Consider the following 15,441-nt stretch of genomic DNA (forward strand, 5'->3'; position numbering starts at 1 on the left):
CGCGCCTCCCGGCCGCCCCGAACGGGGCTTGGTTTCTCCTCCTCCTCGGGGGGGCCCTGGAGACCCAGAGCCGCAGGTTCGGGGGGCGAAAGACGCCGGCAGCGCCGGGCGCTTTAGTTGAGCTGGGTCTCAGGTAGATCGGTGCTGCCCGTGTAAGCGTATCCGACTCACTCTAGAAATAGGCTCATATTCACATCGCGTGCTGTAATCAAATGCATTGCCGTTATATCTTTTTTTTTTTTTTTCCTTTCCTATATTGCTCAGCGCTATTTTAGTCGCAGGGAAACTCACAGTTGCGTGGAATGGCCCCCGCAGCACGGGCGGTGAGGAACCGGTGCCTGCCCCGCTCAGCCGGCCTGCTGGGGAGGCCAGGGAGGATTCGCCAGGTCTGCAGGCTTCCAGTTCTGAAGTTGCTTTCACTTTTTGCCAAGAGGATATCGGTATCTCTGTGGCTAAGCCCGAGCGCACACGGGGAGGCATGCGTAGGAACTTGTGGCCTGCCAGAGGTCACACGCGGTGTTTGCTCACTGCCCTGATTGCCCCTCACAAGCTGTGAGTGCAGGGCAGCTCCCTCCCGCTTGAAAGCGGCGTTTTTCTTCTTGTAGGACGCCTCTGTGGGAGTGAAATTTGCTTCGCTGCAGGCTGGGGTATGAGGTACAGTGCGTTGGTGTGAGCTGCTCTCATCGTTGTATTTTACTGTGCAGTAATAGTGATGTGTGACAAGACTTCTTCTGGTTTTGAGAGGTACCGCCGTGGTCTCTGAGGATCCTCTTAGCATGCTGAAGAGCAGTTTCATAAAATAACTCCAACTTCTGTACAGTAACTTCTGTTGGTGGACAAATCTAGCGATGGTAGGAAGACAACACTTGGAGCTAATGTAGAGGGCTGTGTGCCTCTGTTCATGCTTTCCTTTGCGTGCTAGTTTTTATGTTTAAGCGGAGTTAAATAGGACCTCTTAAGGCTTTAGGCATATAGAGATTTTACAAGATTGAGGCATGAGGACAAACAGGTGATTCGGATACAGAGATTCATTTAATTGTCAGTTAAAATTGCTTTGGAAACAAAGTTCACATCTTTGAAGCCTCTGTCTTTGAGATCCACATCTTTTAATCGCATAAATATCTGAAGTCCTTAGGCTCCTTGGTATTTGGTGCTGGACTTTTGCAGAGCCCTTGCCATTCACAGCAGAGCTAAGCAGTGGCATATATGCTTCACTGGGAGTGAAGAGGAGGAGAGAGAAAATAAAGGGATAATTGTCTGCAGTGAGAATCTGTCCTAATGAAGCTTTTCCACTTTGCTTAAAATTCTGATTAGGAAGAAAACCTGTTGCTCCTGGCCACACATATGCTGACTGCTAAGCAGTAGTCACCTTATCTTCCATTTTTGTCTTGTGTAAGAATTAGGTATGTAAAAATACTTAGCATTGGTCTTACATATTGGGCTTTCTCTTTTAATCAACTGCTTGCATTATAGCCTCCGTTCTACTTTCTTTCTGTGTGTTTGTTACTTCTTACTGTTCTCGATGCAAGCTTTGTTAAGTGCTTGGTCTTTGCATGTTTATGCTGGCAAATAAATTTAATTGGTATCTTTAAGTTTTCAGCATTCTTTTTAAGCCGTGTAATTAAAAACTTGGTATGTTGTACACATTAAAAGCCTTCTTTTACAGTAGTGCAAACAATCTGTTTCTGTAACGACACCCCACCAATCCAAGATGCAACAAAGTACACTGAAAGTAAATACATGGCTCACAGAAGTAGGGTGTAACTAGAGTATAAAGTATCTGGTGTGTGTTTTACAGCAGATGTTAAAGGAGACCAGAACTTTTGCACAAACAATGTTTGAAGCATACATATACATGTATTACTTTACTACTTTGTCTTTGCTACCTTCAGGCTTTACCATGCTCCGAGCCTTTAGTCACACAAATGGTAGGTGTGCGTTCCATCACGCTAAGTGTTGGCATCATGGTAAGTCTGTGCTGGCAATCAGGAGAGAAGATGTTAATGCATGGGAAAGAAGAGCACCTCTAGCACCAAAGCATGTTAAGGAATTGACACAGATGGGATACAAGGTCTTGGTGCAGCCATCAAACCGGAGAGCCATACATGAAAAGGTGAGGTCCCGTTTTGAGTTAGATAAGCAAACCCAAAGTTCAGTAATTAACCATAGTACAGGAAAAAGAGTATTCAAAGGATGTACATGAGAAAACACATTATTAATTTTGTTGTTAAATGAGGAGTCATTGTGTCCTAGTGGAGAGAAAAAGGAGTAGTTTGTTTAGCCTTTTAATGTAATGTTGCCATACTGGTGGGTTTTTGGAGTTCTTTTTATTGATTTCTTGCCCTTTCATCTGTCTCTGAAGAAGTTCTAGGTGCTCTTGAAGTAGAAACTTGGGAATTCATTTAACATTGGTGTGTTTGTCTTCTGTTTGTATGGAGGCAACACTTAAAAAAAAAGCGTATTAAAAAAAAAAAAGAGGAAGCACGAATCTGGTGAATCCCATTCCTGCTTCAGTCCCATTCCTTATGTAAAATGAGGACAGGGGTTTTTTTTCTTTAATGCTGTGAGCTTGAGGACTGAGAGCTTTTACAGTTCTTGTAGCAGCAGTAATACTCTGCTATAAGGTATCTGAGCCAACAGATGAAAATTGAAATATAAGTAGGGAATTAGTGATTACTTGCACTTACCACCTTTTAATTAAGGCACAGTGCTGGTTTTCACCAAAGCACAGATCACGTTAGGTACGCAGCTATGATATTAAAAGCTGGAATTTTAATATGTTTTTGAGATAAGGGAGAACAAAAATAAATTTTGAGATGGAAAAACATTCTTTTAGAAGTTGCTCTTCAGCTTGGGCTTAGTCTTATACAATTTTATGCAATCATGTGTCATCAGTCTTCAGATTAATTTGTCAGATTTCTCTAAACTTATTCCCAAGTATTTCAACACATTACAAATGACTGTTCATTATTGCAATACTACAGGATACTTTAAATGTAGTGAAGTATCCTTTTTGTAGTCTGTGAATTAAAGATGAAGGATTTTACTAACACATAATTATGTTTTGGCCTTTTATAATATGATACTAGCATGGAAATCCAGTTTGATATTTGATACCCCTTTTGATAAAGAGGTTTATGAACATATCACATGCAATAACTTGTTTCTGCTTTGCAGAATTATCTGTTTGTCCTCTGTTCTAGTGGCTTATGTGCTGAGATCTGAATATGAAAAAACCCAGAAAAGTTTACTTTGATTTTTCTCTTTCATAGGATTACATCAAAGCAGGTGGCATTATTCAAGAAGATATTTCCGAGGCTTCTCTGATAGTAGGTGTGAAGAGACCTCCAGAGGACAAATTAATCCCTAAAAAGAACTATGCTTTCTTCTCTCACACTATTAAAGCCCAAGAGGCAAACATGCCCCTTTTGGATGAGATTCTAAGACAGGTAAACTGTTTCATAGCGAAGACGATTGGCTGTTAGCATGGGGTGGAAACTGAACTTAATGCTGAAGTGAGATCGAAAGCTTGCTGCCTAGTACGGTTACTTTCAGCATGCGTATTTGTAGATAGCTAGTAAGGACTGTTTTCCGTATCCTTTCCTGGAAGTGAGTATTTCTTGCTCAGAGGATCTCGTGGTTGCAGTGCTACTGTTTATGTGCGTAAGGCAGATGAGTTGCGAGCACGGTGTGCTCAAGAGAGGTTCATGCTGTGTGAGCACAAAGGCTTGTTGGACGGGTATCAAGCTGGAGTGCGTATCGGTCGTTACAGAGGGAGGCAGCCAGGTCACTCAGAAATGAGCAGCCTCTTGGCAGAGGATGTGAGTCGGTCTGCAGCAGCTGGAGTGGCACGCTGGGGAGCTCTGTGCCAAGAGTGCACGGGCAGTGCAGAGACTCTCTAAAGCAAGAATTCAATGCAACCTTTAGGTTTTTATTTTTCACTTAAATCTTGTTATGAGTTATTTGCCTTTCTCACATATGCCCCTCAGCCTCTATCACGAAGCATGACAAAGGCATTTGAAAAGGTAGTTCCTAGGAGAGCAGCGTGCCACTGACTGCATTCAGTGAAAATTTTAATCCTCAGTTTGCTATGTATTTTCAGGAAATTCGACTGATTGACTATGAAAAAATGGTTGATCATAAAGGAATGCGAGTTGTGGCCTTTGGAAAGTGGGCTGGTGTAGCAGGTATAGTGCATAAAGGCAGGCTTGCAACAAGTAACAACTTGTAATACTTCTGGTTGTCTACGTTTCCTGAAACTTGAGGCTTGCGATGCATTTTTAACTGCATTTTTAACTCTTGCTTTTAAGAGCTTTTTCCCATTCTGTTTCATGCTTCCTACTTTTGATGAGACTACATGTCAAATAGTCCTGTGGATTCCTGGCAAATCTACTATTTATGTTGTCTTGAAGTCCCGTTTGTCTGTTCAACTAATCTGAAGCAGACTAAACGTCAAGAGATCAACTGAATAGGCTTTTGAAAGAAATGGCTGCTGTCAGTCCTGCGAGTTTGACCAACATCTGTTTGTCACTCTGTTATCCATTTCTACTGGTTTTTGTGAGGCATGGTTCTCATTCCTTTCTGCTGAACTTCAACTCTGTTTCTTCAGGAGACTCTCTGTATTATCTACTTCTTTGGAATCTGGTGATGTGGCTGCATCTCATAAAAGGATATCCGAGTATTACATAGTGCTGAAATGCATAATGTGGGCCAAGAGCAGGTTTAAGGTCATGGCCTGCTATTGAATTTCTCCTTCCCTGGTTTTATGTAGACTTTCTTTAGAAGCAAAGTATTTATATTAAAACACAGGCAAAAATATCCAGGATGATTTTAGACTTCAGTCAGTCTCTGCAGTTTCTAACTGTGCATATTCATAATTAACACCAATGGTCTGATTTTTCTTTTTTTTTTTAACAACAGGAATGATCAACATTCTACATGGATTGGGATTACGATTTTTAGCCCTGGGCCATCACACTCCCTTCATGGTAAGAGTATATGTGTATGTATTTTTCTTTAGCAATATGACATTCGAGCATCTGCTAATTAGCTGTATTTGAATATGGAAAATATGCTGATGGTTCTGTGCCTTTGATTTCAGCACATTGGGATGGCACATAACTACAGGAACAGCAGTCAGGCTGTGCAGGCAGTACGGGATGCCGGGTATGAAATTTCACTGGGATTGATGCCAAAGTCAGTTGGGCCCTTAACATTTGTGTTTACAGGCACTGGTAATGTTTCTAAGGTAAGAATTCTGTCTTCAAGATGAAATGCTATATTATTTTTAATAGAACTTCTTGGCATTTGATACATATCAGGTTAAATGGGTTGATGGGTTCATTTTGTTTGCTTGGACTTCAGGTTTTCCTTTGCCAGTAAGAATTTTTAAGTACCCTAAACTAATACCTTTAAGATGAGATCATGCCTGACAAGGCTGACCATGCTAACTTCTTACCATGAATAATGGGTTAAGTCTTGCTGCTCCTCTCTCCTTTCCCACCTGCATGATTTTTGTCTCCCTCTCTCCCTTCTGTTGACTCTGGGCTCACAAGGTATGTTGAATCACCCCATTAAAGTATGGGGGAATTATTATTTCTAATACTTGCTGAGTTTTTATAACTGTTTTTATAACATGGACTTGACTTACAAGTGCTGGATTTTAGAGCTATTTTTTATGACATAGGGAAAAGGCTTACCCCTGGTTTTGGCAACAAAGATCAGTTAGCTAGGCTCCAGTTATAAAGTGAAATCACTGCCTATGTAAATGTGTGCTTTCTGGGCAAAAGGATGGCATGTCTGAAAGGCCTGTGTTCTGTGATCACAGCTCACTGGAAAAATCATCTTGAAGTTCTTTGCCTTTAGAACAGCCTGGTTGGTGAGGGAGTGGCTTCAGGGGTCTTCCCTAAAGAGAAACTGCTCCTCAGAGTGGTAGCAAAACCATCTATTGTGGCTGTGTTGAGGCCTCCTAGCTCTTCTATTAGAAATATAAACCAGATGTTGGATTGTGGGTCAGGCATACTGCAGTAGTGGGGAATGATGTAAATTCCTTGTACATAGAGCCCGGGCAGCTTTGTTTTGGATAAGCGGGTATATATCTGAAACAGTTTGTACATCTCTGAAGATGTTCTCTGGCAGGACTGTCAATTTGTGCGTGGCATTTTTATATTTGTTTTCACACACCAAATAAGCAGTGTTACACTACCTTTATGTTCTCTGCTCATTCTGAATCCTACTTCATGGTTTACAGGGTGCTCAAGAAATGTTCAATGCCCTTCCGTGTGAGTTTGTGGAACCACATGAGTTAAAGGAAGTTTCCAGATCTGGAGGTATGTTGTGACAATAAAGTGATTGAAAACACTGGAACCCTTTTTGTCCAAGTATAACAGCTAATTTATTTATTTTATTTGTTTTTTTAAACTCAGACCTCAGAAAAGTCTATGGGACAGTGTTAAGTCGTCACCATCATCTTGTAAGGAAACGTGATGGACTATATGATCCAGTAGACTATGATAAACATCCAGAACTTTACACTTCTCGCTTTAACACCGATGTGAGCATCTCTTCTGTTCTTTTATGAAAGGTTTTCCAGAGTGTTAGTAGTTACTACACCTTTGCATATCCATCAACTGAGAGAGCATTCATTTAAAACACTAGACCAGGTGCTTTCAGCTGCTTCTAGGTTAGAACATCAGGCATCTGTAACTTTCTTTGCAGATTGCACCCTATACAACTTGCTTAATTAATGGCATATATTGGGAACAACATACTCCACGCTTGTTAAGTCGACAGGATGCTCAGAAGCTGCTGGTGCCAGTTAGATCTGCTGCTGGTGCAACGGAGGGCTGCCCTGAGTTACCACACAAGTAAGACACCTCAGTTCACTCGTAACAATTCTGCATCACCATGATTAAGTCGTAAGATTAGGCACTTTCACCACAGTATCTGCCAAATGATTCTGTTTCTTAGGTTGTTCCTCTTGCATGTTGCAAAATGCCCCATTGATTCTGTTTTTGTTTTTCTGTGCTTTGCAGTCTTGTTTTCACAGTTTGGAGTTTTTAAAAACATCACAGTACAAATGATTGATGGGTATTGGCTGTCTTTCTGCAAAGGTAGTTCTGCCCTTGATCCTTGTGCAGAATCCAATACAAACAGCGTGACATCTGGGAAATGTACCAACTGCACCATTATTGCTAGAAGTTTCTATGCCTGAGCAGAGTTTGTTGGTTAAGTTCTTCCTACCCTGTCATTTGGCTTGTACAAGTTCAATAACTGTTCCTTAACACCTCTGATTTCTGCAGCAGGTAGTGGGAATGCTTCACAACCCTGAATAGCTTTAAGAATGGAACGTGGGGTGCAAATCCAGGGTTAGCCTCCTTTCAGTGAGAGAGGAGCCACCCTTTCTCTAATAGCCCCGTGTGATAGTTCTCTAGGAGTCTAGCCCAGGGATGGATCTGGGGAGGATATGGCACTATCCCAGTGACAAAGCAAGTCTTTGTTTCTTCTTTGCCTACTCTTGACACCTTTCTTTCTCTCACTTGACAAATAAAGAATTTAAGTGTTAACCTTGAGTGGAACCAGATGTTGTGAGTCAGGCTAATGATGCTCCACCTGTGCCAGCTGTCTGTGAACTGAAAGGAGGCAGCCACCTCTTTTCCCTTTGTGATGATGAAGTTATTCTAGCGCGGGACAGCCCAGTGACAACTCAGGGGAATTGGTAGATGGATAATGAATGGGAGGCATTAGAAGTACATGGAGTACAGAGAAAAAATGGTGGATGAGTGGATTCTCCTGGTCTTTGAGGAGTTACACATGAAATATGGATCCTGTTGATGTGAGTGGAAATCTTATGATGACTGAAGGGCCAGATTTCCATTATGTTTCTGGAGGTCATTGTTTGTGTTGACTTCTAAATTGGTTAACATGAATGAATATACAAGTCTGATAGATCTTCTCACATTTCTTTTATTTCCTGTTCACTGTGGTCTCTTATACCTACATTCCTTAGTAATTTGGGTAATGCTCTACTCCTTTCTCCTTTTTATTTATTCGCTTTAGACTTCTGGCAATATGTGACATTTCAGCAGACACTGGAGGATCTATAGAATTTATGACGGAGTGTACAACAATTGACAGTCCATTTTGTATGTATGATGCTGACCAGCATATTATTCATGACAGGTGGGAGAGCCTTTAATTTTTATTGCTTTCCTCTGTAATTTGTACAGTGAAACATTATATTGAAAAATCTTGCATTTAAAACACTTCTGAATGGTGGTACCTTTCAGGTACCAAGGAGAAGTAGTTTAGAAGAGCTATGTTCTCTCTTTCAGTGTTGAAGGCTCTGGGATTCTGATGTGTTCCATTGACAATCTGCCAGCACAGCTTCCTATAGAAGCAACAGAATACTTTGGCGATATGCTTTTCCCGTATATTGAAGAGATGGTAAGGTCTTATGTGTCCCACAAGAAGGTAAAAGGCTCGGACTTTGGTCTGTTTGTTTGTTGCTTTTCTGGTCTCCTGTATGCATTCAAAAGGAATCTGCTGTAGAACATAACTGACTTTGTACTTAAAAAAAACCCAAAAGCTTTCTAAGTCTTGAGTCAATACTTTCAAAAAGCAACACGTGAACGAGACATTAGTGACCTGGATGTCCTAGGGATTTGTCGAGAATGCTTTCTGCAGGCAGGAAACAGGCTCTGGCAGGTAGTTCAGTGCTCCTGGACCCTGCAGTAGATGCCTAAATCTGATTTTCTTGGGGCACTCAACAATCACTCACAATCAGACTGCTGTTTGAATTTCTGTATTTTCATAAAAGTCAAATGATACTGGTCAGGGCCAGGAGAATTACAGATCTACAAGATATTGGTATTGTTGCAAGCATTTAAATGTTGCTTAAAATCTTGATGTTTTACTCTGAAAAAAATTATGGGAAATAAGTTATTTGAAATCAGGTCATTTTATCTCCATAGCTGTTATCAGAAGGCTCAGAACCTCTTGAAAGCCAGAATTACTCATCTGTTGTTCGAGATGTAAGTTTTCCAATTTGGTGCCCTACTTGTCTTCCTCTCCTTTAAAACGTACAGGTACAAAAAACACTCAAAATTTGTTTCATGTATTTCTAGGCAGTGATTGCATCCAATGGCTCACTGACAGCTAAGTATGAATATATCCAGAAATTGAGGGAGAGCAGGTAATGTATAGGTTCTTAAAGCTTGTTTGGTTCAGGATTTACAAAAAGTCTTGTCTGCATTCTGTCTCCCCTCTTGTGTTTTGGTGGAATACTGCTATATTGCACCGTGTCTGAATGTCTCCTAGCTTGATGATTTCCTTCTTTCTTCATGCACATTGCCTAAATCATTAACATGTGTTGTTAGTAACTTATACTGAAGTTGAGAAAGTGGTCATTTTTCTCTTTCTTATGTTATGAAGACTGTTTTACCAGAGTCAGAGAACAGCCACATACCAGTGTTATTCTCTTATTCCTTGCCCTTCTAAAATGGATATAACATATCCATCATCCATCAGCCAAAGGAATGGCTGAAAGGAAAAGGCTCTCTAATATACCGTGAATCTAGTTTCCTCTAGTATGGCTCAAGTGCTGTGCTGTATAGCATTATTCTGTGACTGGATGTATTCAGGAGCCTCTGTGAGACTCAGACTTTTCATTACACTCCTGTAGCTACAGCTTTAGCTACCACTTCATCCATACCCTGTCTTGGTAGTTATCAGCCAGTGGTAACAGAAAGAAGTAACATTGACTGGATTAAGCTAACAAAAGTATAAATAAGCTGGGTATCCCTTCTCTTCCCCTTGCTCCCTACTATTAACAAACACGTATAGTTTACCTATGAAAAATATTAATTTGACATTAAGTGGGTACCTCTGGCTTCATGTTCGTCATCAGTGCCAGCTGTGGTATACATCATACAAAAGTTGAAATTGGACTGACCACAAGCACTGCATGTGCTATGCACTAAAAGCATAGTGTGTTGACTTTTGCGTGCTAGACGTCCCCAGTTTCCTTTGGGAACGAACTTTGGGAGTTCTGGTTTTGAACTTGTGCATGATGAGCTATAGGTGCGCTTTCCACCCAAAGTAACATGCTGGTTGCCTCTTGAAGACTTCAGCTCACAGTGATTTTTTTGTTGTGTGCTGTTTGGTAGAATACCTCAAGAGGCTGTCAGTGTAACGAATTTTCTTATTGCTCACCAGCATGATGGTCTGGTTTTTTTTGTTTTCTCCATAATCGCTTGCATGGTCTTGTGTGAACTACCCTGAGAATCTGGAGACTTCATTCCCAAGTGGGTTTTTGTGGGCAGATTTTTGATATTTCTGCAGACCTGTGTATTGCATGTGATGTTCAGTTGTTCATTGTGTTATGCACTTAGCAGGTCTTGCTTTTCTGATAGCTAACAATACTGTCCTTTACTTTGCAAACTTTGGAGATAAGCAGTAAAATCCCTGCTTTCATTTGCATTAAATTGTGATGGTTTAGCTCTTGTTTAAAGCCTGTAGGAATTATGTGGCTTGTGCTATTACTCTAACAAGGTATTATGCTGTGTCTAGTTTAGTTTCTGAGGGCTCTATTTAGACATTGCTTATAGCAATTGGGAATTGCTTATACCCTTCGGATGTACATGAACATTTTGGACTATAGGATTGCCAGACCATATGAGGTGAACAGTCTTGGGTGCCATCAGAATGCAGGAGCAGTTTGATTTACTGAACCTATCTCCATCTTTTCACGTTTACTTGCCTCATACTTGCTACCAGTTCCTCATCCACAGCTGCAATGGCATATCCTAACAATGTGGACCTCTTAGTATTACTGTTATTTGTTCATAGATTCACATAACTGAATTATTTAAACTAGTATGTAGAGAACAGGCATAATCTGAAATGTTCTTTTCTGGGACTGTGTAGATTCGCTTCCCGCTCTTGATGGGTCATGTGGCAGCTAATGTTTGTGCCTGTCCTAGAGCAGACATGTTATGTTTGATCCAAGTGTGACCTCATTCTAGACACTGGGAAAGTTTATAATAAATATAAGAAGTTTGATTGCAAAATCCAGCTTTTTTTCATGTAAGAAGTACCCCCTTTGTCAACACTGTTGCTCCATGCTCCTGCTTACCACTGTTGCTCCCTATAAGTAAAGGGTGGAGAAGAATGCTTTGTCTTCCCTTGCCCATGAAGGTGTAGCTGTGGAAGATGTTCTATTAGAATTGATAGCAGGAGGAGGAAGGTCCTTGGGTTTGTCATATGAAAGGATATGATGGGCTTAGAAGGCTTTCTGTGAATGGATTAAATCATTATTTAACTTTTTAAAAAAAATCAAATCTGTAAAACTTGTACGAAGGTCAAAATGTACAGTAATTGATAGTAATAATTTAGATAGATTAGAGAGGTGATACATTGGTACATCCCATTCAGATTTCATGAACTGAAAAGAATAACTTCTAAAAAAATTTTAATTAAACCTGAAAGTGGAGGAAGGGAGGATGGAATATCTGGAATTTTGGAAGGTAATTCAAGCTTTGCAAATACTCACTATTAGTAGGTTGGAATGTACTTCAGACAGATGATATGGATGTATTTGGTATTGATTTAACTCTCTTCACTCAGGGTAGACTTTGAACGCTATTGTTTGAGGCCTTGTTCCCCCAAATGTACTTGGGTACTTCATGCCATGCTTTAGGTTATGCAATACTGCACTTGTTGTCAGGCAATACCTCTGGCAGGCTGCAACACCATTCTTCATTATTATGGCCATTTTTGAACTGAAAAAACACAACCAAAAATTGACTTACGGATGCCATGTGGAGCGCCAAAAAGGTCTGAACTAAACATTACTTAGTAGACATATGGTTAATCCTCTTCTGAGGACAATAGCTTTAAGCAAAGTGGACATGAGCTTGTCAGCTAGAGGTCAAGATTCTTTCTGTGGCATAATCCACAATGCATTACATGCCTGTGTAAACTCTCAGTAGATAAAGGGGAAACTGAGGAACTTGCTTATATACTTACGAAGTTTCCCATAAGCCTGTATCTTCAAAGGTCCTATTTATATCCTGAAAACAAATTTCAATAAATGGGATAAGAAAAGCCAAAACTCAGTCTCCATTAATTAGGTTAAACAATAGGGCAATGAACAGCTTCCTTCAACAATAAAAAGTGCTTTAAGAAATTTTTTTTTATTTGCTAGATAGTTTTTATCTTCATAGTGATACTTCAGACAAACTTTTACAATCCTCATTTTGCAACTTAATGCAAATTTAAGCTAGAAGGAAAAATAACTATAAACAACCAAAGTGTGTTTTCCTACTATAAATTATACATTTATGAGAGCATATTTAAACAACTGCTGAACTATGTTATTCTGGTTGGCAAAAAGAAATGCAAAATCTGATGTGAATACTTTTTATATTGAAAGTCAGCGGGACTTCTTAAATTTATTTAGGAGAGTAGTAGAAGCTTGGCTGAAACACTGTGATGGTTTTCAAATCCGAGTTCTTGTCTGCAAATTGGATTTCTTAATTGGGCATTAATTTTTATCGAACTTTTATTAACTATCATGTTGCTATGATGTACTAATATGAACCTAGTAGAACTTACCTAAAATACGCATTCAGCAGCATGGTTTTTTGTACTTTACCAGTTACCTGTGATATAAAGGGAGCAAGGCAGAGCCTGGAATCCCTTTCTGACAGCCCAACATGACGCAGACAGCTTGGTGGTCCTCAGATGATCAGGTTACAGTAATTTGGCCATTGGGAAAAATATAATGACAACTGAGGAAAAATTTGTTGAGCAGCCAGTAGCAATTGGAGAAGCAGTGGAGATGTTGATGGATTTGATCATGTTTGTATCAAAGAAACCTGAAGTTACATAGCAGAAGAATGGAAGCAGTACTAGACAGTGATTGCCCAGTTTTGGGTTAGATAGCCAGGAACTTGACTCTTGGTCTGAATAGAGCTGTTGGTTTGTAGTCTCACTAAAACATACTTATTCTGTTACCTTTAGCAGCTTACAGTTTCCTTCTTCTGTGTGGTTTTTAATTTTGCCTCTAACACCTCATAGGGAACACGCTCAGTCACTGAAGATGGGTAATAAGAAGAGGGTTTTGTTGCTTGGATCTGGCTATGTTTCTGGCCCTGTACTTGAATATCTCACTAGAGATTCCAACGTTGACATCACAGTTGGTATGTAAGACTTTGCTTGTTTTACATTGAAAAATCATGTCTTATTTAAACCTGCTAGCGTGGCAGAACCTTTCTCATAAGTAATAAATAAAACAGATAAAGAAAATCTTTGCTATTATGCACAGCAGAAAAGCATTTCTTAGCTTTCTGAACATTTTAGTTTATATAATTGATTTGAAAATGACAAAGACATATGCAAAGTATACTGGTTGCATGTGTAACCTATAGGGAAATTAGAAGTATTTTTCCTTCTAAACTGCTTTGGGCATGGGATTGGTTTTGTAGCTAGTCAGTCACTTTTGTTGGTGCTTGGCTGTGTTTTCAGCCTCACACAATACGAAGATGAAATTGTTTTTCTAGACATCTGTATGAGTGAAGCCTCTGCTGTTGTTATAACCAGTACTGCAGTGGTAAACCTTCAGACCCTGACCTTCCCATCAGCCCCACACGCCTGCTTGTTTATTCCTCTGTTTTGGTTTTATCTGTAGCATATTTCAGGCTGGGCATCTCAAAAACACCTTTATGTACCCTCAATGTTGACTTTACCCTAATTCTGTGATTTCAGATTGAAAACCCAGGCTGTGTTGCCTGAAAGATACTTTGCAGGGAGGTGATTTAATTTAAAGCTTACCATTGTATTTCTGTTGATTTTTGTTGTTGTTGCTTCGGTTTGGTTTTTTCCCCTCGTGCTACTTTCATACTCAGCTGCTTTTGCTACCCTCTGCAGTGATAACCATGGTACTTTTAAACCCTCAGAAAAGATTTACTAGGAAGAAGAGGGGAACTCTTAAGGAAGCCGCACCTTTGTTATTAGCACTGCCTGATGTGATGAACAGGGAAGGATTACAGCAATGTGCAGTGTCCGTCCCCTCATCAGTACTGAGGCTGCATCTAGTCCCTGCAATACAATAGCAGTAAGGGAAACCAGGTGAACTGGAAGTTCTGTTTTGCCAAGCACTGTGCAAACACAGGAGGTGCCTCTTATCTGGGTAGCTTAAAAGCATGCAGTTATACAGCACACACAAAAAAAAGCTTAGAAGGAAAGAGACACAAAGATATTACTTGTCTAATATTTGGCAGCAGGCGGGTAGATGAAGAAAGCATAAAATGCACATCGCAGTGCCATGTTTGGTTCCCTACTGTTAGGCTACACCACTTTAAATCCAAATGATGAAAATCTTAACTGGGAAACCTTCATGTCATCAACTTTTTTTTGTTTGAATTTGCAGATGATTTTGCCTAGCTCTTTTCTCTCAGCACAAGTTGATTAGTATGGAGAATCACCCTCTGTCAATGTTTATTTCCCATTGACTTTGGAAAGGCCGTAAGGAAATAAGGCCCTAAGTTAGAGGCACAGATGCTTTTCATTCTCCGTAAGCGTGTGCCCCACCTGCTGCCTTCATTGGCCACTCCTTTCTTCTGGCTGCGTTCCCATTGCTGTTCTTGTGCTGGCAGCATAGTGAGCTGGAACAGGAAACCAATTTGCTTTCAGTCAGATGTTGCAAATACTGGTTGCCTTAACTTAGATCCCTTTTTCAGTTCTGCTTTCCTTATAATGGTGAGTGGCGATGGCAGTAGGAGCAAGATAATAGGAAGGAACAAGTGGAAGCAGGCAGAGACTGGATTTCTCTTTTTTAGTGATAATAGCATATGCAGGATTGGTAGGACTAAGCCATATGTAAATATTGAAACTAGTCAGATTGAATCTGGGCCTTTTAGTCATATTTGGCCTAAGAAAAGCTTCATGTTTTTATCTTCGTTATGTTAAAAATGGTGAATTATGTGAATTGTTTTTGTTTTAAGCTGTTAAGCTGTTCTTGGCTAAAATAGGAATTTTGTTAAAAAGTGCTGAAACAGACTTTTGAAAGATTTCTTTTTTAACCAGATTTATCTATAAATGTATGGTTTTATGGAATGAGGGATGGGTTAAACTTTTCTGGGCACGTGTTTGTTTACTAAATCTGTTAGTTAGCTGTGTTGAACCTGCATGTTCATCAAGACCTTAAAACTAGTTCAGGTTTTCCTGTCTCACTTAAACCAAGCACAGCCTGAAAGAGGAAAATTTGGTTTTCTTTTTGGACTTTTTCCCATCCTGGACTTCTACTCAGCTTCGTGCTTTTCAGTGAAGTAGTCTGTGCTTTTGCAGAAATAGCTACTGCTATTGAAAACGGATTGAATACTTCACCTCTGCATTTATTTGGCCAGGTTAGAGAAGTGACCATTTTTAAAACCAGGAGAA

The 15,441-nt window shown here is 40.0% G+C and overlaps 1 protein-coding gene across 1 annotated transcript in view; it reads left to right on the top strand.

The window, feature by feature from the left end:
• The first annotated feature begins 1,900 nt into the window (after positions 1-1,900).
• The window catches only part of AASS (aminoadipate-semialdehyde synthase), a 29,785-nt gene continuing 16,244 nt past the window's right edge, over positions 1,901-15,441 (top strand). Inside the window, exons 1-13 of the mRNA XM_075717671.1 lie at positions 1,901-2,113; positions 3,273-3,449; positions 4,103-4,187; positions 4,921-4,988; positions 5,102-5,248; positions 6,251-6,329; positions 6,426-6,553; positions 6,718-6,866; positions 8,059-8,181; positions 8,334-8,445; positions 8,973-9,032; positions 9,126-9,193; positions 13,081-13,202. Of these exons, the coding sequence (XP_075573786.1) occupies positions 1,901-2,113; positions 3,273-3,449; positions 4,103-4,187; positions 4,921-4,988; positions 5,102-5,248; positions 6,251-6,329; positions 6,426-6,553; positions 6,718-6,866; positions 8,059-8,181; positions 8,334-8,445; positions 8,973-9,032; positions 9,126-9,193; positions 13,081-13,202 (1,531 nt within the window). The remainder of the gene's footprint in view (positions 2,114-3,272; positions 3,450-4,102; positions 4,188-4,920; positions 4,989-5,101; positions 5,249-6,250; positions 6,330-6,425; positions 6,554-6,717; positions 6,867-8,058; positions 8,182-8,333; positions 8,446-8,972; positions 9,033-9,125; positions 9,194-13,080; positions 13,203-15,441) is intronic.

The sequence above is a fragment of the Pelecanus crispus genome, chromosome 1, assembly GCF_030463565.1.
Source record: "Pelecanus crispus isolate bPelCri1 chromosome 1, bPelCri1.pri, whole genome shotgun sequence".
Taxonomy (NCBI): domain Eukaryota; kingdom Metazoa; phylum Chordata; class Aves; order Pelecaniformes; family Pelecanidae; genus Pelecanus; species Pelecanus crispus.